The following is a 24,725-nucleotide window of genomic DNA, read 5'->3' as shown; positions in this document are numbered from 1 at the left end:
CCGCATGTGGATACACACGGACCTCTTCATTTCAGTTCAATTTAGAGAAAGTAGGAAATTCTGTGCGACTTGAAGGATTTGTACCCTATCCAGAAATCCTCATGTAAATCATTTGACAGCTCCCCTGTCAAAAATAGTGGTGTTTAGATGAGGAAATGGATGAGAGCAAAAGCATGAACTCTGGCTGTTCGGCTGTTCCAGTGGAAAACGTAAGAAATGTAAATTAAAAATGCTTTGTGTGTAGGGGGCGCCTGGGTGGCTCAGCTGGTTGAGCGTCTGACTCTTGATTATGGCTCAGGTCATGATTTCATGGTTTGTGAGATCGAGCCCCACACTGGGATGGACGGAGAGCCTGCTTGGGATTCTCTCTCTCTCTCTCTCTCTGGCTCTCCCCCAACTTGCATGCATGCTCTCTCTCTCTCTCTCTCGCTCTCGCTCTCTCTTAAAATAAATAAATAAGCACCTTTTAAAAATGTTTAATGTGTGGTACCTGGGTGCCTCAGTCGGTTGAGCATTAGACTCTTGATTTCGGTTCAGGTCATGATCACATGGTCATGAGATGGAACCCCGCCGTCCGGCAGGGTGTGGAACCTGCTTGGGATACTCTCTTTCCCTCTCTCTCTGCCCCACTTCCCCCGCTCGCTCGCTCTGTCTCAAAAAAAAAAAAAAAAAAAAAAAGTGCTTTGTGAAAAATACCCCCAGTTCAGATTTCCCCTGGAATCTGAGGGTGCATTAATTTTAATACTTAGTTATCCTTGATGAAAAATAGACCCGGCACAATCTCTACGGTAAAAGGAGAACTCTTCCTGCAACATTTCAGAATCTGTTGGGATTTCCAGAATCTGCAAAGAGCAAAACCTGAGCCTTCACGGGCTTTTCTTGCTTTTCTAAAGCTGCATTTTTTTTCCTTCGTTTGACTGTTCTAAACTTGTGTTTAAAGTTCGTGAGCACAGCCAGTTTTCCCGCAGAGATGCCCACGCAAGTGAAAGATGTCATGACGGTGTGTCCCCGCAGCCCCCTGCCCCTTCCGGCCCCCACGGCCGATGGCCCTCTGTGCGGACAGCCTTCCCTTGCGTGACAAAGGGCAAGTTTCACATCCCAGTGAAACTGCCCAGAAAGGAGAAGATGAGTCTCAGGTCCAAACCTACCCCAAGGAGAGTGACAGAAACACAGCCCAGCGGCCGAGGAGCCAATGCAGGCAGATGGGCTATACCCACGAACCAAACCCAGGGAGGGACAGTCACAACGGGACAGGACTGAGAGAGCTGCCCCTGACGCCATTGGCATAGGAGGACACTGCCGTGATGTGACAGGGCCCCAGCTTCTGCGTCTGCTATTCTACTCGTGGGCGAGGAACGATTTCGAGCGGCCTTTACGCCCTGTCTTCCCCTCCCCGCCCTCGGCCCCTTGGGGAGCACTCCTGAGGTTTGACTACTTCTCAGATGCGGTGAGGAATCGGAGTCTGTGCTGGGGCCACAAGGAACTGCAGCGTCCAGCTGCGGCTTTATTAGACCACAGGTGGCTGTCAGAGGTCAGCAGCCCGAGGCCTGGAAACGTGGGACCGCCTGAAAGCGTCGGGGAAGACTCCCCCGTGACCTTCTTCCCGACTAAATAAAGCAGTTAGTGTTTTGTCCTGGCACTCGGATGCACACACTGGCGTCGAGGGGGGCGACACATGGTCGCCGGGGAGCATTTGGCCCAGCTTGTTTATAAGGCGGATCAGCCAGCCACGGTTGTGCCTCACGAAGACCGCCAGCTGGCGGGGCAGGAGTGAACTTGACATTCCAGTTGAACGTGCAGTTTTCCTGACGTGTCCGCGGGGCTCGGGCCGCTGTCCCGTCTGCTGCCCTCTGTGCTCTGCCTCCGTTTGCTGGGACTCCTGGGGAAAACAGGTGGAGCTTCAAGGGTGCCCCCTGCCCGGCACCCACCTACCCCATCAGACCTCGACGTGCCTCGTCACCAGCTCCTCCTCCCCGGATCGCCCACACCTCCGTCTTCGTGGAATCACCTTGCTCACGTCTTTAACGATAATTGAACTAGTGTGTGCTGATTCGTTACTTCATTGAACTTGCAAAATGAGACGATGAGATGGAAAGACTGGTGTCGCCCCCGTTTTACGGATGACAAAGCTGAGGCCCCAGAGAGGTTAAGTGACTTGCTCAAGGTCAGGCGGCTAGCATGTGGCAGAGATACGGAAACGAGCATTTCTGGCTTCAGGGCCCACACTCTGCGTGTGCCCTCGTCCACCAGATTATATACTCAGTGCCTTATCTTTTGCAGCTTTTGAGCATAAGGCGACCCTTCCGTCCCCTGTCGTGTAGCTCCTGCCTCCTCATTCGGTCCTAGCGTTTGAGCTTCTAAACCGGTTCCTCCTGGAACCCGACCACTGGCCAGAGCTGAGGCTGCCGTTTGAGTTAGGTCCCTGTGAGCTGGAGAAGGAAGATCTCTGTGCGCCCCTTGGGCGCTCGCTCCACCGTGGACCCCCACACGGGACACCTGCAGCCTGCCGCCTGTCCCCTCGGGAGCCGAGAGCAGCGCACCTCGGGGCGCCAAGGCCTCTGCTCTTGGTCTCTTGGCACCAAAGCCAGGGATGCAGGGAACCTTCGAGCCTCTCCGGCCACACGAGTGAACGAATCAGCTCTCTCTACGGCAGCACCGTCCTCCCAGGCCCGCACTCCATCCTGCAGAGCCACTTTCGGGGACGGCGGTTACTTAGCCGGTCCGTTCTCCTTTGCTCTCCTCTGACTTAGCAGTCTGGCTACAGTCTGCTGAGAAAAACACTTGAGCCTCTTTCGCTCTCCACACCCACGCACTTCAAATACCAGGCCCATAGGTCATTCTAATGAGGGAATCCGGCTAACAGCGCGTGTGCTCTTGGGGGGGGTGGGCAGCTACCACCACTGCAGGTGCCAGCCAAGAAGGGCCGGGAGGCGGTGAAGGGCAGCGCGTGGGGGGTCCCGAGGCTCCGAACGGCAGTCACGGGTGCCCCCTGGCCGACTCTCGCCAGTGATCAAGCTCGGTGCCAGGTCTGATCGGAAGAACACAAGGAAGTCGAAGGCAGAGTTTTCCCAGAGTGGAAAAATGTCACACACACCTGTGAACAAAGTGTCATCACTTATTACCTCCGTCTATGAGGTCATGAGCAGATGTCCTGGTGCTCAAAGCCGTAAACAAGAGCCCATTGTGAGGGGAGCAAGCAGAATATCCCCACCGTCGTGAACAGCACGTTCCTGGGGCCAGAACGCCCCAGCTAGTGGCTCTTGCTGGACGGACGGTCACATTTCTTGTGACTGCACATAAAACGATGGGCGTAAATAAAATGATAGAGTTAGAATTATGGGCGGCAATTTCACAAGTATTCACCTTGGTTGGATTTCATTCCCGATTAAGCAGGCCAGTCTGTGGTTGCCCGGGGCGGGGGGGGGGGGGGTGGCATTAAATGCTCGGCTGCCAGGAGCCCAAATTCAGCCCCGTAAGAAGCTGCTTCTGAACTATAACCCAGGCTCACGGTTAGCTGTCGAGCACAGTGTGGGTATAGTGAAGTCACGGGGGCTACATTCACTTTCTGGGGCAATGGTAGAGCATGGGAAGTATGCCTGCCAGGAGTCTGGACTCCCAGTGCTGCTGTCACTGAGTTTGCAAATCGGGTTTTGGGATTTCCTGACGACAACGTGAAGAACAGTGGGTGTAAAGCTGAGAGATCTGGGTTCTGCTGTGTATACAGGCTGTGTGACTTGGGGCAAGTTACGGAATTTCCCCGAGCCTTGGCTCTGCTACCTGTTGACGAGGGACAATAAAATCTCTCTTGTTTACTTCATGAGACCATTCCGAGGACCCGGTGCAATAGTATAGAGGAAAATGCGTGAAAGGTTGCAAGTTCTACACAAATCTGAAAATGCCAATATTATAAAAACTAATTCTTTGTCGTCATTTAGGAAATCAAGATTAGGATGATCGTATGGGGCACCTGGGTGGCTAAGCCGGTTGAGCGTCCAACTTCTTGATTTCGGCTCAGGTGGTGATCTCACCGTTCGTGACATCAAGCCCCACGTCAGACTCTGCGCTGACAGTGCAGAGCCTGCTTGGGATTCTCCCTCTCTCTCTACCCCTCCCCCACTCATAGGCACGTGCGTTCCCCCCTCCCGCCCTCCAAAATGAATAAACGTTTAAAAAAAGGGATAGGATGATTCACTAGGGCTACCAAGGGAGTGGGACCATTTCAGAGGGTAAAATATACAGGTGCCTGTAGAGAACTTGTTAGTAATAATGTCAAGACTGGAACTCTGACGACATTCGGTGTTTGAACTAGCTTGTATAATGTTCCCTAAAAACTCATGTTCACGGGGAACCTCAGAAGGCAACCTTACTTAGATATAGGGGTTTTGCAGATGTAATCAAGTAAGGTGAGGACGTCTCGGGCGAGGGTGGGCCCTAACTCCAATGACTGGTGTCCTTATAAGGAGAAGTGCATTTGGAGACAGAAGCCACACAGGGGAACAAAGGCCACGTGACAGCAGAGGCAGAAGCTGAATGATGAACTTGGACACCAAGGAAAGCCCAGGCTTGCCTGCAAGCACCAGAAGCAGGGACAAGGAAGGAAGGATTCTGCCCCAGAGCCTTCAGAGAGAGCACGGCCCTGCCGACACCTTGATATTGGATTTCTGGCCTCTGGAACTATGAGACAATAAATTTCAGTTGTTTTAAGCCTCCCCCCCCCCCACAACCGTCGGTTTGTGGAAATTTGTTACAGCAGCTCTAGAAAAGTAATACAGTATTTTCACGGACCCTGAAATGCTGACACTACAGGCGATGGGGGAGGCGCACGGGGGCACAGCTACATGTAGGCACACACATGCACATGAACGTGGGCGCCGGGAGGGCTGCGTCCTCAGAAGATACCGTGAGTTGAAAGTGACCTTGTGGGTATCCCACGACCCCCGGGCTCCCTGTTTTGCAGATCAGGAGACTGAGATCCAAAGAGGTCACAGCGTTTGTTACATGAACTCGTATCTAAGCCTCTGGAAGGAAGAACAGCCCGGCCCCTCATGCGCCCAGACCTACTGGGTCCCTGGGGCCACGTCATTACTCACTGCTTGTGTCCTCAAGGTCTTTTTTTTTGTTTTTAATCCATTTCAATCCCCCTCTACCCTGAAGCCACCTGCTGCCACCTCATCCTTTGCCACCTTCCTCTGAGAAAGGCACGGTGGTCTTGGACCACCATCCCTGTCCTTGGGCTTTCACGGCCACAAACCCGTTCAGTCCCCATCAAAGTCGAAGACCGCTTTTGGAGGCAGATGTGGGGAGACTGCCTGAAACACGAGTCCGACTTTGAAGCCAGGAACATAGCAGCGGGGGGGGGGGGGGGGGGGCGGGATGGGCAAAGCAAGGAAGCCTTGACAGGCTGGCCAGGGGGCTGGAGGAAGACAGACCCTAGAGTGGAAATCCCGTGGCCATGAGTCCAGCTGGGAGAGAGAAGAGTGAGCAAGAAATAACGCGGGGTGGGGGCTCATCGGGGAGAAGGTCCTAATAGCTGGTGTGGGATCCAGTCTTAATACTGGTCCATACCTCTTGTAGGGTCTTTTTTTTTCCTTAATGTTTATTTATTTTTGAGAGAGAGTATGAGCAGGGGAGGGGCAGAGAGAGAGGGGACACAGAACTTGAAGCAGGCTCCAGGCTCTGAGCTGTCAGCACAGAGCCCGACGCAGGGCCCGAACCCACGAACCAGGAGATCAAGACCTGAACTGAAGTCAGGCGCTTAACCGATTGAGCCACCCAGGCGCCTCCCCACTTTGTGGGTTCTTGACAAAAGGTGGATGGCCGTAGGGCTCAGAGGACCACGTGGACGGGCCACCTGGGCCATAGTTGCCTTTGCTCCCTTGACCAAGATGGGCAGTTGAACTGGGTGCTCCCTCCACATCGCCGTGCCCTCCTCGCCAGGCCTGACCAGCAGCCCCTTCTGCACGCGCCCCTACCTCAGCGAGATGCCAAGGGGAGAAGTGATCTGGGGTATCGCCCGGCCACATTTGAACGATGTCCTAAAGATGGCAAATCCCTAAAGCCCAAAAGGGATCCTCTCTGGGTTCCAGGAGAGAAGAGCAGCTGATGGGAAGATAAATTTGTGGGCCGGGCCTCCTGGGCTCCTCCAGTGCTCTAGGCCCCTCAGCACCCCTCCCTAGAGAGCCGCCTGGCCTGTCAGCCTTGACTGTGGTTGCAAAGCCAGGCCGGACGAAGCCGGTTTCAGCATCCAGTGGTTACTTGTCATTGTTCCTCTTATCGCAGGCTTCACTGTAGACAGAATGCAGATCCTTGGGGATGGTTCACTGGGGACTTTTCATGGTTAGGAATCACTGGCTTGCTGTGGCCAAAGATTACGCAGTAGACCCTTGGACAACATGGGTTGAACCATGCAGGTTCATGTACATGCAGATTTTTTTTTTGATAAATACAGTACAGGACTGTAAACATATTTTCTCTTCCTTACGATTTTCTTAATAATATTTTCTTTTCGGGGCGCGGGGGTGGCCTAGTCGGTTAAGCGTCTGACTTCAGCTCAGGTCATGATCTCACGGTTCGTGGGTTCGAGCCCCACATCAAGCTCTCTGCTGTCAGCACGGAGCCCGCTTCAGATCCTCTGTTCCCCCCTCTCTCTGCCCCTCCCCATTCCCCTGTGTTCTCCCTCCCTCTCAAAAATAAACAAACATTAATAAGAATAATAATACTATTTCCTTTTCTCTAGCTTCCTTTATGATAAGAACACAGTGTGTAATATACCTGAAATACAAAATTCGTGTTAATCGACTGTTTACGTTATCGGTGAGTCTTCAGATAGGCAGTAGGCTATCGGTAGTTTTTGGGGAGTCAAAGGTTGTACATGGATTTTCAACAGGGCAGGGGTCGCTGCCCCTAACACCTGTGTTGTTCAAGGGTCACCTGTGTTTTTACTGAGCTTTTTTGTAGCTTTCCTTGGTGTGAAAACGTGCATGACAGTTGAAGATACTCTGTTCTTTCTAACTTGGGGGAGGAAGACAATTTGAGTCTTACGTGGGTTGGGAACAGATAGGGGGATGGGTGGGCCTTTCATTTCTTCTAGGTTTCATTTCATGATACATGACTAAGAGGAGAAACTGTTAAATAGAGACCCACTGCAGTGATGTGGGTGGTCCAAATACCATGCTTAGTCAAACCTTAGGATCCTGTTGGGGAACTCTGAGGAACAGAAAAGGAAAATAATAAAAGCCAGCACAACACACACACACACGCACGCGCACACACACACACGCACGCACACCTTCAAATATCATGCTCCAGATACCATTTTAATGATTTTACTCCTATGAACTCATTTAACCTCCTCCAAACCCTATAAGGTAGAAAATGTTATATGTACCCATTTTCCAGGTAAGGGCACTGAGGCACGGAGGGGTCTGGGGCCTTGCCAAAGGTCAGCTAGCCCAAGTTCAAACCAAGAGTTCGTCCTTTGAACCACCTAGCCAAAAAATGTTTTTAATGATCAATATATGTGCATATTAATACTTATATTATTAATATTAATTGTTGGTATATTTCTGTTCTGTTAGTTATTTATGTATTTATACAGTAGTCACTGTATTCTGAGTTATATATATATTTTAAAATAGTTTTTAAAAGTTACTAAAACCATGGCGGTAGACATATGTTATAAAAAGGTGCTTGCGTCCCATGCATGTATGTGAAGTGTTTGGGTGGAGATCCCCGTGCGTGTATATGTCTCTAGTCCTTATTGAATCTCAGTCTGTCAGTTACATATTGTGAAGTCAGTTTGTTGACTGTAAATTTTGTCTGGCCAATCCCATGAGTACCCAAATAGCATCTAGCATTTAAAAATAATATTTAGGGGTGCCTGGTGGCTCAGTCAGTTAAGCGTCCGACTTCGGCTCAGGTCACGATCTCACGGTTTGTGAGTTCGAGCCCCGCGTCGGGCTCTGTGCTGACAGCTCAGGGCCTGGAGCCTGCTTCGGACTCTGTGGGTCCCTCTCTCTCTGCCCCTCCCCTGCTCACACTCTGTCTCTCTCTCTCTCTCTCTCTCTCTCTCTCTCTCTCTCAAAAAAAAATGAATAAACGTTAAGAAAAATTTTTAAATAATAATAATATTTAAAGTCCACCAGCAATTAGTGTCTTTGAAATACAGAGAGAATAATTTGAATTTAGCCTATTCCCAAACTCAGGTACTCCGTCTTTCCCAATCCTTGAAGGGGCAAGCAATGTTAAAAAGGAAAGATGAAGCCCTGGGTGTTCTATGGAAACCAATTTGACAATAAACTTCATATATTGAAAAAAAAAAAAAAGGGAAAGATGGATACAGTTTCTTTCACTCCTTGGGGACCAGCTCTGGGGGAGTGGATAGCAGCCAATCCGATCCCATGTTCCCTGGAGTCTTGGCTTGAAAGAAAACAAAGCTGAATCTCTCTTGATCCTGTGTTGTTTTATTGATGATTAAACGGAAGCCGTGTAACTATGCGAAGTGTTAACATCTTACACAAATACCAAAGGTGTGCATTCTGGAATTTAAGCAAAGCCAAACTCAAGGGAGTGTTGGAAAAACCACCAACTTGTGCCCAAGAAGTGCCACCTTTCCAGTTTGATGGCTGGAAAGCATAAATTAATGGTCAACTACCCAGCGGATATATCCAGGCCATCACCTCATTGTTTTGTGTGTTCTCTTTTGTGTTCCAACAGGGAAAAGCTTCACTTTGACAATCACGGTCTTCACGAACCCACCACAAGTTGCCACGTACCACAGAGCCATCAAAATCACAGTGGATGGACCCCGGGAACCTCGAAGTAAGTGGGCCCCCCCCTCGGGGCTGGCAAACCTCTGGGCTGGGACACTGAGGCACCAGGGACGGTATCTCAGAATCCTTGGGTTTGACTGACGTTGCTCAAATGCGGCTAAAACCTGTGTCAGAGAGGGATAGGAGGCTCCTGCAGGGAGAGAGAATTTTATCGTTGACAGTCGTCAAAGTTTGTCTCTGAGCACTGGGCTCCTTTTAAAGCATTCTCTTAGAAGGCAGAAGCAAATCAGCTTGAGTCAAATGTGTGTTGGAAGCATTTCGGGGCTGCATGAAACTAAGGACTAGTCCCTCAAATACACGGTGAAGTTCAACAGTATCAGAAACGAACAGTAAATGGAAGAATGGCCAGCCGCAGGGGTGGCCCCAAAAAAAAAAAAAAATACCTGAGGGTCAGAGTGGACCACAAGTAGTGATTACTATCCATGCTGGCCTTTTATTCATTTGTTAAGGCCAGAGATGAAAACTATGAAAATGACCATGTCTTTTCTGTGGCATAGATCAGAATCTTATTACAGGATTGATTAAAATAGAGAATGGGAGGGCAGAAGAATTCCTGGGGGAAAACCAGTAAATATAGAAAGACGGTACCAAAAAAAAAAAAAAAAAAAAAAAAAAAAAAAAAAAAAAAAAAAAAAAGCTCCTGTGAGGAAAGCTTTTTTAAAAAGCAGTGGGGTTGTTTAGTCTGCAGAAAGATGTTTTCACGGTGACTTAATGACTATCTTTGAGTAAACACAAGAGTAACACTCTTTTCCAGAACCACACCCTTCCCCGGGCCGGAGGCTGGGTTCTACCCATCATCTGCATGCCTCCAAACCGTATCAGGTCCCCGGGGTGGAAAATGAGTACTGTCTCTTCTGGTGGGAGAGATTCAAAAACAGTGCTTATGCCTGGAGGTTGAGACGCGGGGAGGCGAGGTCGTAAAACGGACTGGTTAAGAATTTGGGTTCTGGGGGTGTTGGGGGTGGGGGGAAACAAGTGGAGTTCTGGTTCACGCGCTTAAGCCTTCAGCAAGTTACGGAACCTCCCCGGACCTCAGTTTCCTCATCTGCAAAATGGAGATAATAGTGAGGGCCGCTTTTATAGGACAGGAAGAGACAACGCTTTGTGCCTGGCACAGAGGATGAGCTTGGGAGACGTTGTCCATCCGCAGGAGGGGCTCCCTGCCCGCCTCTGCGGCTGCTGTTCGGCGGGGCTGTCCTCCAGGGGCCTTTCTCGTGGTGGGGGTGCTCATGGGGCTGTAAGGCCGCCCCCGGGCGTGACTCTACAGGTCACCCTGTGCTCACCCCAAGTCGTGCCTCATAGTGGTCACATAGAACCATCCCATGTGCTGCCTCAGCTTTCTCAGTGCCTCAGAGAGGGAAGAACCCCACAGGGAAACGACACCCGCCAGGAAGAGCCCCCCAGGAGGTGGCATTCCATTCACGAGGAGCGCCTGGGTGCAGCCTGCCTGCTCCGTGTGACTCCCTTTATCTCTGACCCCGGTTACCGCCTCTCCGCTTTTTCTCTTGAAGTCACGGAGACCATCTGTCGGGTCATGCCCAGACTCAGGAAACTCTGGGACTTTGGTGGCATCCCCCTGATTCCAGTCTGTGTTTGAACAGCCAGGCCACAAGCACAGGACCACACAGTGACAGCCAAACCCAGCTTTGTAGGTTTCCAAAGTAGGCGTGGCAAACTGAAGACTCATAGTGACCCTGTCATATTAATAACGGAACAGAAACACCCAGCAGGCGCCTTGGCTCTCTGTAGAGGACCAAAGAGGAAGCAGGCTTAGATTCGAGCAAAGCCCAGGGTTGGGGGGCAGGGGGCATGCAGGCGGCTGTGAGGTGTCAGGAAAATGACTCTGGGGGTCGCGAAGTCGTGAGAGAGGCTCACTCGGGTGGTTGTAGAATCTCTGTCTTTAAAAATAGAAACAGTAGTTTCGACTCAGACCGTTCAAACGCTGACCCGCCTGGAGGAAGAAGCTTTATAACCAGGTGACCCCTTGATATACCTCTACCTCTGTTATTCTCTCATGCAGAAAAAAGGGCAGGTTTTTGCCCCACTGCTTGTATTTCCTGTAACATTCAAAGAAGCATCCAGGTGGCTGAACTTGAGAAAAACAAATGATGGTCGCTCTGACTGTTAAGAATTGGCAGCCGGAGGGGAAAATATGCTATTGTAAGGGCCTGCCTGTGTATACAGTTGACTCCCCTGCTGTTTTATAACTCCAGAAAGCGGTCACGATTGAGAAGGGCTCTTTGAACAGACAGAAGGGATTTGCTCCAGAGGCATCCATTTTTATGGCGTCTCTCCTGCCAAATGGAATTTGGGGTCTTAGGAAAAATTAGATGGGAGGTGCTAAGCATGCTATAGAGAGGTGTTACAGTCCCAAGTAGACAGTCTCGCGTTTCACAAAGGTCTTCTAGAAGGAGAATTAAATGCACACAGACTCCCAGAGGGGCTTGAGTAATGCTGACTTTTCTATTCACCCAGGAAGCAAGGGTGGGGCCCTTCACTGCTAATATTAGTATGCTGTTTTCCTCGTTATGTGAACATCTCGATTCAAGGTGGGAACTACTTTTTGATGAAGTTCTGCTCGCAGCCATTTTGTTTTTAATGAGAAAGTGAACAGAGTTGGTTTTTTCTTCCCCCCAGCTTTATTGAGATGTCATTGACCTATAGCATTGTGTAAGTTTCAGGTTTGCAACATGATGATTCGATGTACGTGTATATTGCAAAACGATTACCACGGCAAGATGAGTTAACAGATCCATCCACTCAAATAGTGTGTGCGTGCGTGTGTGCATGCTGAGAACTTTTACGATCTGTTTGCCTGGCAACTTTCAACTATACGACACAGTATTGTCAACCATAGTCGTCATGCTATCCGTTACATCCACAGGACCCGTTCATCTTACAACCGGAAGCTTGTACCCCTTCACCATCTTTGCCTACTTCCCTGCACTCATTCTACCCCCATCCCCTGCCCCTGCCCCCACTGATCGGCTCTCTGTTTCCATGAGTTCTTCTCTCTCTCTCTCTTTTTTTTTTTTAGATTTTACATGTGAGATCATCCCGTATTTGTCTTTCTCTGTCTGACTTATTTCCCGTAGCATGATATCCTCAGTGTTCATCCATGTTGTTGCAAATGGCAGCATTTCCTTCCTTATCAGGGCTGAATGATATTCCAGTATGTAGTTATGGCAAAGTGGCCCTGGCATTGGCAAGTACAATCGTTTTGAAAAGTTCTATCGTTTCATGGCATCAAAGAGCGGGGGAGCTGAAGAGAGAGCCTCCGGGCCTCGTGGCCTCAGAGAGAAGGGAAAGTCCCAGAGAAATGAAATGATGCCTTGGTTGAGAAAAAGTAGTTGGTAATAAGGCAGGAGGAGAATGAGGGGTTCCTGGTGCCTCATCCTGTTCTCCTGTCCACCTGTCCATTCACCTCTTCATCTCCCTGGGCCATCTGTCCACCACCTATGCCAAAGTCTCTAAGCTGGCTTCTCACCCTCGTGTTTTAAATGAGGCGATAGCTCATAGGGCTTCTCGCGTTCATCCCAGCTGTAAGATGGTCTGAAAGGGGCAAATGGTGGTGCTCCATTGCAGGCATGGAGGCCTTTAACTTGAAACACTCATGCAAAGAACCCGAAGGAAAGCTTATCTCACTCAACCTGACGCTCAGGTGATTAAGGAAAGAACAGTGGGGGCGCCTGGGTGGCTGTGTCGGTTAAGCGTCACACTCTTGATTTCGGCTCGGGCCACGATCTCACGGTCCGTGAGGTCAAGCCCCGTGTCAGGCTCTGTGCGGACAGCGTGGAGCCCGCTTGGGATTCTCTCTCCCTCTCTCTCTGCCCCTCCCTCCTCGGCTCATGCATTCTCTCTCTCAAAATAAATAAACGTTAAGAAAAGAAAGAAAGAAAAGGACTATGAATTAGAGAGCATGCCACAGCTGACTTTTCTAGGCCAAAGGGATAACTTGGTCCTTCCCACCCCACTTTCCTGGGTTTCGGTGGTAAAGGTACAGCAGAAAATGTATTCCAGAGAGAACTGAAAACCGTTTTCACTTCAGATGGTTACTTTGCTCTTTTGCAGTAACTGACCTGCCACTTAGTGAGTCAAAACTTGGGTTTTTTTTTTTTTCCACACTCCGTGAGATTTATTTTTCATGTCAGACTAAGAGAGAAATTACCAGTTGATGAAAAATTAAATTTATTATGGAGAAAGAGCACTGTCCGCAGGCATTTTCTCTGTGGGGATCGGTTCTTGCAAGCAGCAGTATGTAGATAGTACACAGATGCAACAATCCTGGGTGGCTTGTTATGCAAATGACGGTACATTTCCAGGACGGAGACAGAACCACACTTTGTGGCTTGTTAACACATTGAAAGAAAAAGTCTTCTCGTTACGCGGGAGAGACAGGGCGACCAGCTTTTTCAGGAAAACGGTACTCGAGAGTTGTTTTTGATGTATTTTTTATATTTGAGGGGATCTAATGAAAACTCCTAGCTCGAGCCCATGGATCTGTGATATGATAATACTGAGATACCGAAGCACATTCTCTGCAGCTGTTTGACTAAATAATTTGTGTGGCGGCCCAGGGCCGTGGAGGAAGACATTTTGCTAAGGAGAGATTGAGGAGAGTTAGCAGCTGGGACCCTAAGTGACCCGACGGGCAGGGGGTGGGGATCCCAGGGGTGCGGACTGGAGAGTCCTTCTGATGTCACAAGCCATTACCTGTCTGGCCAGATAGCTGTTAACTTCTGGAACATTGAGCAACCTAATTAAAAATTGAAAAGATTAATAAAACAAATATTGGCCATCTCTGGGACAACACCTGCCCTCAGGTTAAAGGAGTCCTTCACAGTAACTGCTGTGCTGGCTTGGAATTCACAATAACAGGGAGCTAGGTGGAGCCGTTCCTGAAAAACTTCGGAAAATGCCATTTTCTGGGGCACCAGCCTTCTTGCCGGCTCGCTTCCTTAAAACAGGGAATCGTAGTTAAAATAGGTCCACCGAAGGGCCTAACTCTTCATCGCTCCGTTGCTTTGCTAAGGACTCTGTGGAGGTCACATCACACAAATACATTTCCTTCTGTGATTTTGAATGTAATCAGCAGATCTCCGATAGACAGAAGAAACAAGATCCTTCAACACGGAGAGTGTGTCTGGAGGGAAAAACAGGAACGCGTGGAAGGTAGCGGTACACGGTGGCGATAACGAGCCTAAACATATTTGAGATGGAGTCTCCTTGGAAGAGTGTGGGATGAGCAGAAGTGTTTGCGGATTGCCCTTGCGACTAAGGCACAGGGTTTCCTTAACTACTGTTTTCTCTTAATCATAAAGACACCTAATAACAATAATAGCTAACACTTAGTGCTGATTGTCTGCCCAACACCATTCAAAGGGCTTCCCGTACGTCAACTGATCTAATCTTTGCGAGAACAGGTGAGGAAGTGGAAGCAAAGAGAAGAGACATCCCTCGCTCAAGGTCACAGGGTCAGTAAGCGAGAACCGAAACGAAACAGCCCAGACGCGGCCGTCCGCAGCCGCCACGGTCTGTTTTGAAGAACTGCGCCAACCCCTCCTTGCGCTTCATTGTATTGAAATTTCTGCTTCAGAAATTTTTTATTAGGAGAGTGTATCAGTCCGACTCTGGTTCAAATACAGCCGTCTTCAAGAAAGCCGAGCCTCATAGCCTTGGCAGTCATTGGACAGGAAGGGAACCCGCATTCGCCCTTGGATGAGGTTGTAATGCAATATAGCCTGGGACACAGGGCGGGACCCGGTGAACGGCCATGTGGTCACAGGTACCGATGGTTGGTTCCACGTCTGTCACCAGGGTCTGCTTGGGGACGGACGTGAAGCAGGGGCCTCCAGTGTTGGCATGCAGGAAAGATGAATCAGGTAACAAAATGAGGAGTGCCTGGGTAGCTAGCTCAGTCGGCTTAGCATTTGACTTCAGCTCAGGTCAGGCTCTCCCAGGTCGTGAGATCGAGCCCTGCATCGGGCTCTGTGCTGCCAGCTCGGAGCCTGTAGCCTGCTTCAGATTCTGTGCCTCCTTCTGTCGCCCGCTCATGCTCTGCTCTCTTTCTCTCTCTCTCTCTGTCTCAAAAATAAAGAAACATGAAAACAGAATTGTTTTAATGTACCAAAATGATCACTTGAACAGTCCAAGTCTTGTGCCCCCGCCCCCCCTCCACCTTTGGCAAAGAGCTTCCTGGAAGGTCCAGATATACGGGTGCAGCCCTCTGGAAAGATGAAAATTTGTGTCATTTGCCACCAAATGGTTAGTGGAAGGCCAGGCAGTTTTACAGATCTGTGAGCTCAGGATTGCAGGTATCCGTCTACAGGCGCTTTGTTTGCTCAGAACTGCTTAAGCATTTCTTCCAGTTAATGAACAGTGATTTACCTAATCCTCTGGATTTTTCAAATATCAGATTTGTGTCTTCCCTCCCACTCAGATATAAAGTAAGAGACAGGCTGAGGGTCAAAGAAGAGGAAATGTTCTACTGCCTAATATCCCTCCCCCCCACTCTGAGAGGCATTTCGGTGCTACGATGGACATTCTGGGGTGACTTTCTCTGGTACTGTAATTCTCATGTGCTGAGTTCCCCAACAACCCCCAAGACTTAGCAATGGCAACTTTTCAAGGATTAATAATAATGTGCCTGAGTGTTTCCAATGAATTTTAGAACCTCTTTCTGCTCGTTATTTTTAGTAGTATGAAACAAGATTAAGAAGACTTTTATATAAAGATTTCCCTGACCCTTGAGTTTTCGATGGACTTAATTCAGGCCCAGGTCCAAAAGGGTCCCTTGGACAAATGGGAATAGAGGAAGATCCTGGGAGAAGTATGCTTCTGTCCCTGGAAACAGGGATAATCCCTCCTCGGTGCTCACCAAGACCTGGGGAGGCCTATGACCTCTTGGTAACTAGCTCTATTTTATATCAAGGTTACTAAGATTTTCTAGATGGTATTTACATTGCTGTAGAAAGGAAGGGGCAAAAATCCCTTCCAGGTACCAGTGAGAATGCCAGGAAACGATCTGGGCACCTTCACAGTCTAATGGAGGAGAAAGAGGAGAGAGGAAGCAGGCAGTGAAATTTAGACCATTACCTTGGATTTCTCTTTCCATCGAGGCCATTGTAAACCGAAGCACTATCTTGAGTTTCACCCCGGTGAGGTCAAGATCTAAGCTAATATATCACAGCCCTTGTTAGAATTTACTATATGAAGTGCTAAAAGGAGAAAAAAGAATCTGTCTCTCTCGAGGCTGCCATTTCTGAATCTTAAAACATGTAGAAAGGTCTCTGGGTCCTGAACGGGGGACCTGGGTTTCACGATGACGCCATCAGGCCAGTGGATGTGACCTCAAGCAATTATCCCAAGTACTTTCTTCCTCACTTTCCTCTTCTGACCAACCAGGCGATGGGATGAGATAATCTCTAAATTAGCTCCCACTTGGAAGGGGTAACAAAATATTGTCCGAAAAGCAGAGCCCTAAGTTCCACACAAGCAAGGCCCCTTCGAGGCCGAGTCTCTGGGCCCCCTTCCCTGGGGGAAGGAGACTCCGTCCTGTGTGACATCGGACATATCCACATGCACCCACATGTGTGATATGTTGGATACCATTGTGGTTTTTTTTTTTTCTTCTGTAAATTTTTGAAAGAGCTTTCATCATTTTTTTTTTTTATTGTTACTGTTTATTTAGTTTTGAGACCGGGACAGAGCACGAGCGGGGGAGGGACAGAGAGAGAGGGAGACACACAATGCAAAGCAGGTTCCAGGCTCCAAGCTGTCAGCACAGAGCCCGACGCGGGGCTCGAACCCACAAATTGCGAGCTCATGACCTGAGCTGAAGTCAGACGCTTAACCGACTGAGCCACCCAGGCGCCCCATTTTGTCATTTATTTTTGAAATTATCTGGCTGTGAGTAACTTGTTTTATTACCTTCAGCCCCGATTTCACCGCCATGAACAAGGTGAGTGCAATCAGGGGCTGAGATCCCCATATCCTCACTTGCTAACTGTGTGGGTGACCATACCGGGGAGGGAGGGGAGGCTGAGCCTCCATAAAACAAGGACAGTGGCTTTATTAACCTCACATGGCTGGGAGGCTGGATAAGACAGCCTCTGTGGAACGTGTAGGGCCCACAATAAGTGTTCAGAAGACAGAGAAATCATTTGCATTTGGTCTTAGAGTTCTTTGGCTATGAGAAAACTCTAAGCCAAAAAAAAAAAAAATTGAGAATCCTCAGTTTAAAAATTCATGAAGTCGCCATCAGGCTGCATTTTTTAAGACATTTAATTAAACATTTATAAATTTTGATTTTTTTTTTTTTTTTCAGTTTTCCTTTTGTATTTAGACCCAGCAAAATTTCTTTTCTGGCATTTTTATGGACCCTTGAAACACTCCGGGCACTGTTCCTAAGTCCCTCTTGGGTAAAATGTTGCTCCCAAGTCCCTCTTGCTCCCGAATGTTGAACTTTGTGAAAAATTCCAGGGGAAAAATCCTGTCTGAGTAACATCGCAAGTCGGTGCTGAGATCTAACGTGTGGGCTCTTTTCAATATAGGCGTGACAGGGCTGTAGGACAGGCTCTTCCGTACTGTTCTAGAAAACTGACAAAGTGCGCCAGAGGCCCCTGGAATCTGAATTCTTGCCCCAGAGGAAGGCAGCTCTCCTCCCGGGGTACCTGGACCCGCCAGCCACAGGCAAGCTTTGCAGGCGTAGGAAACCTGCTCAGCCACCCTAAACCATCGTGTCTTTCTAGACTTGTTTTGGTTTTTTGGTTTTTGGCGGGTTTTTTTTTGATATTTTGGTATCTGTTTGTAGGGCTTTTCTTCATTTCCCCCCAAAGACATTCAGTGGCACATTTCAAATTTTTTTTTTCAATGTTTATTTATTTTTGGGACAGAGAGAGACAGAGCATGAACGGGGGAGGGGCAGAGAGAGAGGGAGACACAGAATCGGAAACAGGCTCCAGGCTCTGAGCCATCAGCCCGGAGCCCGACGCGGGGCTCGAACTCACGGACCGCGAGATCGTGACCTGGCTGAAGTCGGACGCTTAACCGACTGCGCCACCCAGGCGCCCCCAGTGGCACATTTCAATGACCTGGTGCTCCCACCCTACAGACTTGGAGACTTTTCCGGGTGCGCGTGGTGGGGCAGTTAGCATCCCACGGACCCTGTGGCCTGAGGGGAGTAGCTCAGCCGAGGTCCGTGGGTAGCATCCAGTTGCCCGGTGAGGGGACCTGAGCTGGGGCGTTGGTAACCTCGGGTGCTACAGCAACAGGTGGGCCCCAGCTCCGTGAATGCCACTGCCAAGGCCGGCACGTGGACCTGTGCCTGTGGATGGACTGGGTTTGGCCGTGCCGCACGCATTATCAGATCGGCTTCTTGACCGTGGGACGGATCTAGAATTTTTTCGTACACCAGCCACTTCCGCTTTTCGTTTTGAAAACAAACTAACAGGGACGCCTGTGTGGCTCAGTCAGTGAAGCGTCCAACTTCAGCTCAGGTCAGGATCTCAGGGTTCATGAGTTCGAGCCCCACACCGAGCTCTCTGATGTCAGCACAGAGCCTGCGTAGGATCCTCTGTCCCCCTTTCTCTCTGCCCCTTCCCTGCTCACTCACTCTTTCTCTCTCTCTCAAAAAAATAAGTAAATAAAAACATTTATTGAAAAAAGAAAAGAAAGCAAACAAACAAAACTCTGCTCAAGTTTTCCCGAAGGCTTGGGTTTTTTTCCTGTAAGCTAGGTAGCCAAGAAAGTCCTCAAGTAAGAATTAGATCCAATGAGTCTCCTAGAACTCCATCACCACAGAGAAAAAAAACAAACAAAGCAAAACCCAGAAGTTCAGCTTAAATAAGTAAAAGCCACCCCCTCGCCCTAGATCTGTATTTAAGTTCATTTGGGCTCACTTGCAATTTTCGTGTTCTGTTCTTTCAGTGTGCTTGTCCTTGATAATTGAGCTGTCTTCAAGGGTTTTTGCCATGAAAAGTTGACAATAAAGAAGGGATAAACTAAAAACAAATCATTTAGGTCCCCAAAGCAAAGTTCTTTTCTCTTTGCCTTCTTTTTCTTTTTCTTTTCTTTTTCTTTTTTTTTTTTTTAAGGAACACGACTGAATTAATCTGCCAACTCCCTGGACCCCTATAAAGTAAGTTAATGGTAGTACAGTAGTTTGTTACTTCCATGATCTACATATACTCAGGTTCCATTAAAGCCAGTATTCAGTAAAGCTGAGACCGTTAGGGAAGTCTCTCGGTATTCTTTCATTTACCGAAGTGTCGAACACTTGATCTATGTGTTTGGTTGGTTTTGTTTTTGTTTTTGTTCACCGTGGCCTAGAAGTCAGTCTTCTGGTCATTTGAGATAAAATGTAAATATTTTGAAATAAGTAAATCCTTAAGGACGGTATGCATTTATGGCCCCTTTTGGATTTGTTCCCGGGATCACCTTATTTTTACTTAGCTTTGAAGTGGTTTTGTGATATTTCCAATTCATTCACTTTAAAGAGCTACAGAAAACTGCACACAGTCACATCTTTTTGTTTGTCTCCAGCATTGCCAACAGGGCATAACCCCGGGTTTCAGAAACGGAGCAGAGAGCTCTGAGCCGGAGGGAGTGAGAGAGGCATTTGGAGCTGGACCAGGCCGGCTTCAGGTGTCATCCCTGCCACTGACCAGTGGCACATCAGTTTCCCCATCTGAAGAATGGGCTTAGCGACACCTGCCTTGCCGGAGGGTGTGAAGGTGAAAGGAGTGTGCCTGAGAGGCAGGCTAGAGTGGGGGTTGGCAACTAGAGAGTTGGCTGCTTCCTTCAACCCCGCCTCTCCTCCATGATCAGATTAGCCTCCCCAAGCTCAGCCCTCTCGGGTGTAAAACCAGGAGGGTGAGATCCCTATGAGAGGGAGGTCTTGTGCAGATTGATGATAGCACAGCCTGGCACAGAGGAGCTCCTTAAATATTAGCACACGCCCTGGACACAGGTCCCTTTCCCTCATCCCTTAGCCTTTACCAAGGGAAACTACTGGAATTCTGCCCAAGTGGGGACCAAATATGTGCCATTGCCAAGTTAGTTTTTATTTTTAAATTTTCTTTTTATAATGCTTATTCTTTTTTTTTTTTTTTTTTTTTTTTGAGAGAGAGAGAGAGACAGAGAGAGACAGAGTGTGAGCAGGGGAGGGGCAGAGAGAGAGGGACCCACAGAGTCCGAAGCAGGCTCCAGGCTCTGAGCTGTCAGCACAGAGCCCGACGTGGGGCTCAAACCCACGAGCCGTGAGATCCTGACCTGAGCCGAAGTCGGATGCTTAACTGACTGAGCCACCCATGCGCCCCATTGCCAAGTTATTTTTTAAAAACTCCTGGCAGATTGGGTCCCCAGCATACAATTCAATAAGGGCTTTTTTTCTCTTTTACCTTCCACCCTATCTACTATTAATTCCAAATACTGAACTGATTTCAACAATTCATTCCTCACTGAAGCAAAATCCTGTTAACTGGATTGCCCTGGAGAGAAGTGGTCCTTTTCCAAATAGAGATTTTATCAAAATTTAGTTGTTTCTTAACTGAATGTTAGCACTCATGCTGCTGTGTGCCTGCCAACGTCTAGAAGCTTCCACGGGGTCATCTATAAGATGGGAATAATCATATGAGCTGTCTACTGCCTAGCACTATTTCAGATGAACTGAGATAATATATATCAAGATGCTTGGCAAACAGTCTTACCAGTTAGGTAATAGAAATCTAATAGATTATAGTGCAATAATAGAAAAATATAATAGAAAGATTGATTATTGTTTTGTATCTACTATACAAAAATCTCAGGGATCTTAAATAATTATTGTTTTTTTTTGAGGGTAGATTTTGTTTCATCAGGCCTTTCAGAACCCAGGGGAAGAAACGTGTAGAAAAGGAATAGAGATGCTCAAATCAGCCCCAACTGCCAATCCGTACTGTTAGGAATTTTACCTTTTGCCATTAGAATATCCTATTTTCTTTACCTACTACTATATACCCTTGAAAAACACTGGAAGCTAAAAGCAGCAACCCTAACAGTTAAAAGAGCCGCATTTACTTTAAATATGTATTTCTTTTCCGAAACCAAATGCCACCTTTCCTCGACGATTCTGGAATTCTGGTTTCTCTCGGTGAAAGGCTTGGGAAGAGAGTTCCTGGTGGAGTCCCTGTTCCTTTTTTTTTTTTTTTGCCCATGGCTTTTTACATATGCTGCTTGCCTGAGATTTCTGGATTAGATTTCAGGGAGGTGACATGTTACACCGTTGGGCCTCCATGCCAGTTTCCCAGGATGAGTCAAATCTGCAACAGCTCAGAGGTGAGACTCTTCCAAGGCTCCGGAGGCCGGCTCTCTGTCCTGTTCCTTCACGGACTGGCTGCCAGGACCAGGTTGGGAGAAACTCGTTCTCTTCCTTGGGTGATTCAGCCAGTCTCAAAATAAATAGGCAGGCAGAAAGAACTGGAAACTGCTGAAATTTGAGTCTCCAGGGCTGGGCTCTTCTCGGGAGCCGCTCGGTTGAACTGTAAAAGGAATCCTGAGCCCTGGGCAAGGGAGCGGCCACCTAGTGGAAAGACCGCTGGCCTGGGAAAGGCAGCTTCTGGCCCTGGCTGGCTCCACCAAGCTCCGCTTTCCCCTCCCAGAGCCTCCCTTTCCTTATCTGCAGAGCGAGAGAGACGATCTGACGATTTTAAGGTCCTTGTCGGCTTCTCGGAATCTGACTTGATGTCTGCTAGGAGCAGGTACATTTCCAAGGCATGGTCTTCCAGCCTGGAGAAGGAGAGCCCGGGGCCCTGCCCTCAGCCCACCATCCCGGGGAGGCCCAGGACTGGGAAGCTGGGGGAGGGAGGGGGCATCTATCACTCCCCAAGCCGGGGAAAGAAACGAATAAAGGTCCACTCGAGAATGACATGCCACAAGTAGGGGAAGTCAGCCTAACTAGATTTCCCATGGCTTTGGCATCATTTAAGAAAAGAAGAGGGAGGGAAAAAAAAGACATCCCTATACCCACAAAGTGCTCAATTGTGCAAACCACAGAATCCCGGCATGGCCAGCTTCCTGAAGCTGGCCGGTCAGAGACCTTCGTGTTAATTCCTCAGCCAACGAGAAAAGATGGTTTGAGTCCTGTTGACTTAATTGCTAGATGTTTCTGAGCGAGGCCTGCCTCCCTCCTTCACCTCCTTGCAGCATTATGGGCTGTTCTTTATTACCTGCCCTACCTATCTGCACAATCTAGCCGCAAACAGCTTTGGTTGACCACACCACTTCCCTATTGAAAGTTAATACTGTTTGACTCATTCTGTGTTACTAACCTGAAGCCAAAGAAAACAAGCCAGAGAATAACCGGCTTGTATGGAGTTTGGAAAGCTCTCAGAGGCCCTGCTTGCAAAATCCTATACAGTAGCTTTACTATATCTCTCTGCTGCAGCTGCAAAGAAAATGAAGGAAGCAGAAGTAGTTAAAAAAAAAAAAAAAAAGCTGGGGGTGGGGAAAAGTCAGAGCAGGAGTTGGGGGGGGGGGAGCACCCCACAGGCCATGGAAAGACTCACCATAATCTGCAATAGTTTATGAGTGCGTTCCCTCTGAGCTGAGATGATGCCTTCACACCCCGGAGTATTCATACAGGAGAGGGACTGTTCAGGGAGTTAAAAGGAGAGAAGGTTCAAAACCAGTCGTTGAAAAGGCAGGCGTCCTATTGCATTCAGAGCAGAGTGGAGCTGGGAAGCCGGGGTCACTGAGCCAGCCTTCCATAGGCCGGGTCCCAAGGTAAAGACAGAGGAAGAGGAGAAAGCCTCTTCCTTTCAGATCTGGAAAGATTTGCTGGGAGAAGGTTGCCCACGTTTGGTCCTTCCTTCCATAACTGGCTCAGAGGTGGTCAGCAGGGTGAATAGGGGGCATTTGTGTGTTGGAGTAAGTTGAGCTTTTCCCTCCCAACGTCACCTGGCAAGCCGTGGGACTAGTGTTTTCGTCACCACGTCATGGCTCTTTGGGAATCCCCGGCAAATACCCCCTTGCCCATTCAGGTAACTGTCAGAAGATTTACTCCCCTACAGACGGTCGCCGCTTCTCAGCTGTGTGTTGACAACACAGGCTTTTAAAAGCCTGGATAAAAGCCTCAGTGAGGTCATCATCCCCCAGACAACCTGGAAGTTTTTTCTCTGGATGGCATGAGGCGGGGCTAATAGCTCGTGAAAAAGCAACTACTAGTTACTGTTGGTTTTCTGACCAGCCAGGGTTCAGAGATTGTGAGTGGCCGGGGTGCCGTGGCCCTTTTACGCACCTGAGGGGCTGCTCAGCCATTTTCTAGAAGACTTTGACAGCCCCTCGATCTCGCGCTTCCATGAGGACGGCCCCAAGGTCAGTTGGCATTTATGACCAGAGAGGTGGAAATCAGGTGCTCCCTGCCCTCTCTGCTGCTGGGAACCCCCACCCGCCCTGGGGGCCCAGGACTTTTAGGAATGGAGGGAGTTTACTTTCCCCTCTTCAGAAGTACAGAGGAGTAGAGAGCATCGTACACACTGCTGAGTGCACATCCCAGGATAAATCTAGCCTACTAAGGGGGAGTTTATTCACTCTTTTTTTTCATCCGTTTATTCGTTCACCCAGCAGTTCCCGAGGTACCGTCTAACCTCATACGGGCCCTCAGTTTACTCTGCGGGTCACACAGGGTAGTGGGGTGCGGCGGGGAGGTGGATGGCCCCCGCAGGGAAGGTGGATGGCCTGTGTGGACAACAGGAATGCCCAGGCAACTCAGTGAGGCAGGTGCCCTCTGTGGACCCCTGGGATGGTTTTCTCCTTGTCCGCAGGCCTTGCCCTGGGGCCTGTTCTGCTGAGAACCAGAACTCCAGAACCAGCTCAGAAGCTCCAGGCAGCATCCCCAGCCCAAACTCACCTCTCAGTACCGCCCCCACCAAAACATACCCTCCAAAGTCCCCTTCCAGTCACAGCCCACCCAGGGGGGTTAGGAACTCCTGGGGTAAAAGTAACCGCTCTCAGGTTACTTTTTAATGGCTCCCTAACGGGCTTTTCTGGAGACAGTCCCTTAATCAAGGACAGTGGATAAGCCTTGGAATTACAGGCTCATAGAGAAGAGAGGCTCTTGAACTTGTGAGCGGCCTGCACCCCTCCCTCTGCGGGGTCTCCTCCCCCCCCCCCCCAGACGGCCACCTCTGGTCAAGAGCAAAAGAAACCGGACGGGTTCTCCGCCCTAAGCTACAATTAGGTCCTGAGTCACCAGACAGAAACAGGAGGTAACCAATGGCGACCAGCGACTACAGATTTTGACTACTCTGCTTTCAGGGTGGTCCGGGTCTCAAAGAGCTCCTGCGAGGAGCTGAGAACTCCACTGTCCTGTTACTCGGAGGCTGGAACGGGAGCAGCTCTGTTTTGTTTTTGTTTCTGTCCCGCGAATCTGGGGGGCATGGCTGGGGGTGGGGGGCGGGCCTCGCGTGGGCCTTCCTTCCGCCGGAGTCTCTGTTAGTTTTCATCTGGCTTTGGCCCCCGGCTGGCTCTGCCTCTCCCTGGTACTGTTGCTTTGTATACCTTTCCTTTTCTACTCGTCTCTAGCAGTTGGGTCTTCGCCCGTCGGACCGTGTGTGTGTGTGTGTGTGTGTGTGTGTGTCTGCGTGTGTGTGAAGCTGCTACAAAAAACAAAACAAAACAAAACAAAACAAACAAACAAGGGAAGCCGAAGCAGCTCTTTCTTTACATGAGGGTGTTGTGCTCAACTCAGCACAAGGGCCTCTTATCTCTTCTTTTTTATTTTTTGGCATGATGAAAGAAACGTTAGAGAAGACGAGTTTTGCAGACCATTTGACTTTTTTGTTTAATTTTTTTTTTTTAATGTTCATTTTTTAGAGAGAGAGAGACACAGAGCATGAGCAGGGGGAGGGGCAGAGA

At 49.0% G+C, this 24,725-nt stretch overlaps 1 protein-coding gene across 6 annotated transcripts in view; it reads left to right on the top strand.

Annotated features, from left to right (window-relative positions):
- Positions 1-24,725, top strand: part of RUNX1 (RUNX family transcription factor 1) — a 255,027-nt gene that overhangs the window by 182,321 nt on the left and 47,981 nt on the right. For all 6 annotated transcript variants that reach the window (XM_030330210.1, XM_030330208.1, XM_030330209.1 and 3 more), the window contains one exon: positions 8,716-8,820. In XM_030330210.1, coding sequence (XP_030186070.1) covers positions 8,716-8,820 — 105 coding nt within the window. The remainder of the gene's footprint in view (positions 1-8,715; positions 8,821-24,725) is intronic.

This window comes from Lynx canadensis, chromosome C2, assembly GCF_007474595.2.
Source record: "Lynx canadensis isolate LIC74 chromosome C2, mLynCan4.pri.v2, whole genome shotgun sequence".
In the NCBI taxonomy this organism is placed as follows: domain Eukaryota; kingdom Metazoa; phylum Chordata; class Mammalia; order Carnivora; family Felidae; genus Lynx; species Lynx canadensis.
Note: the sequence above shows the minus strand (reverse complement) of the source record. Positions and strands in the feature narration are given on the sequence as shown.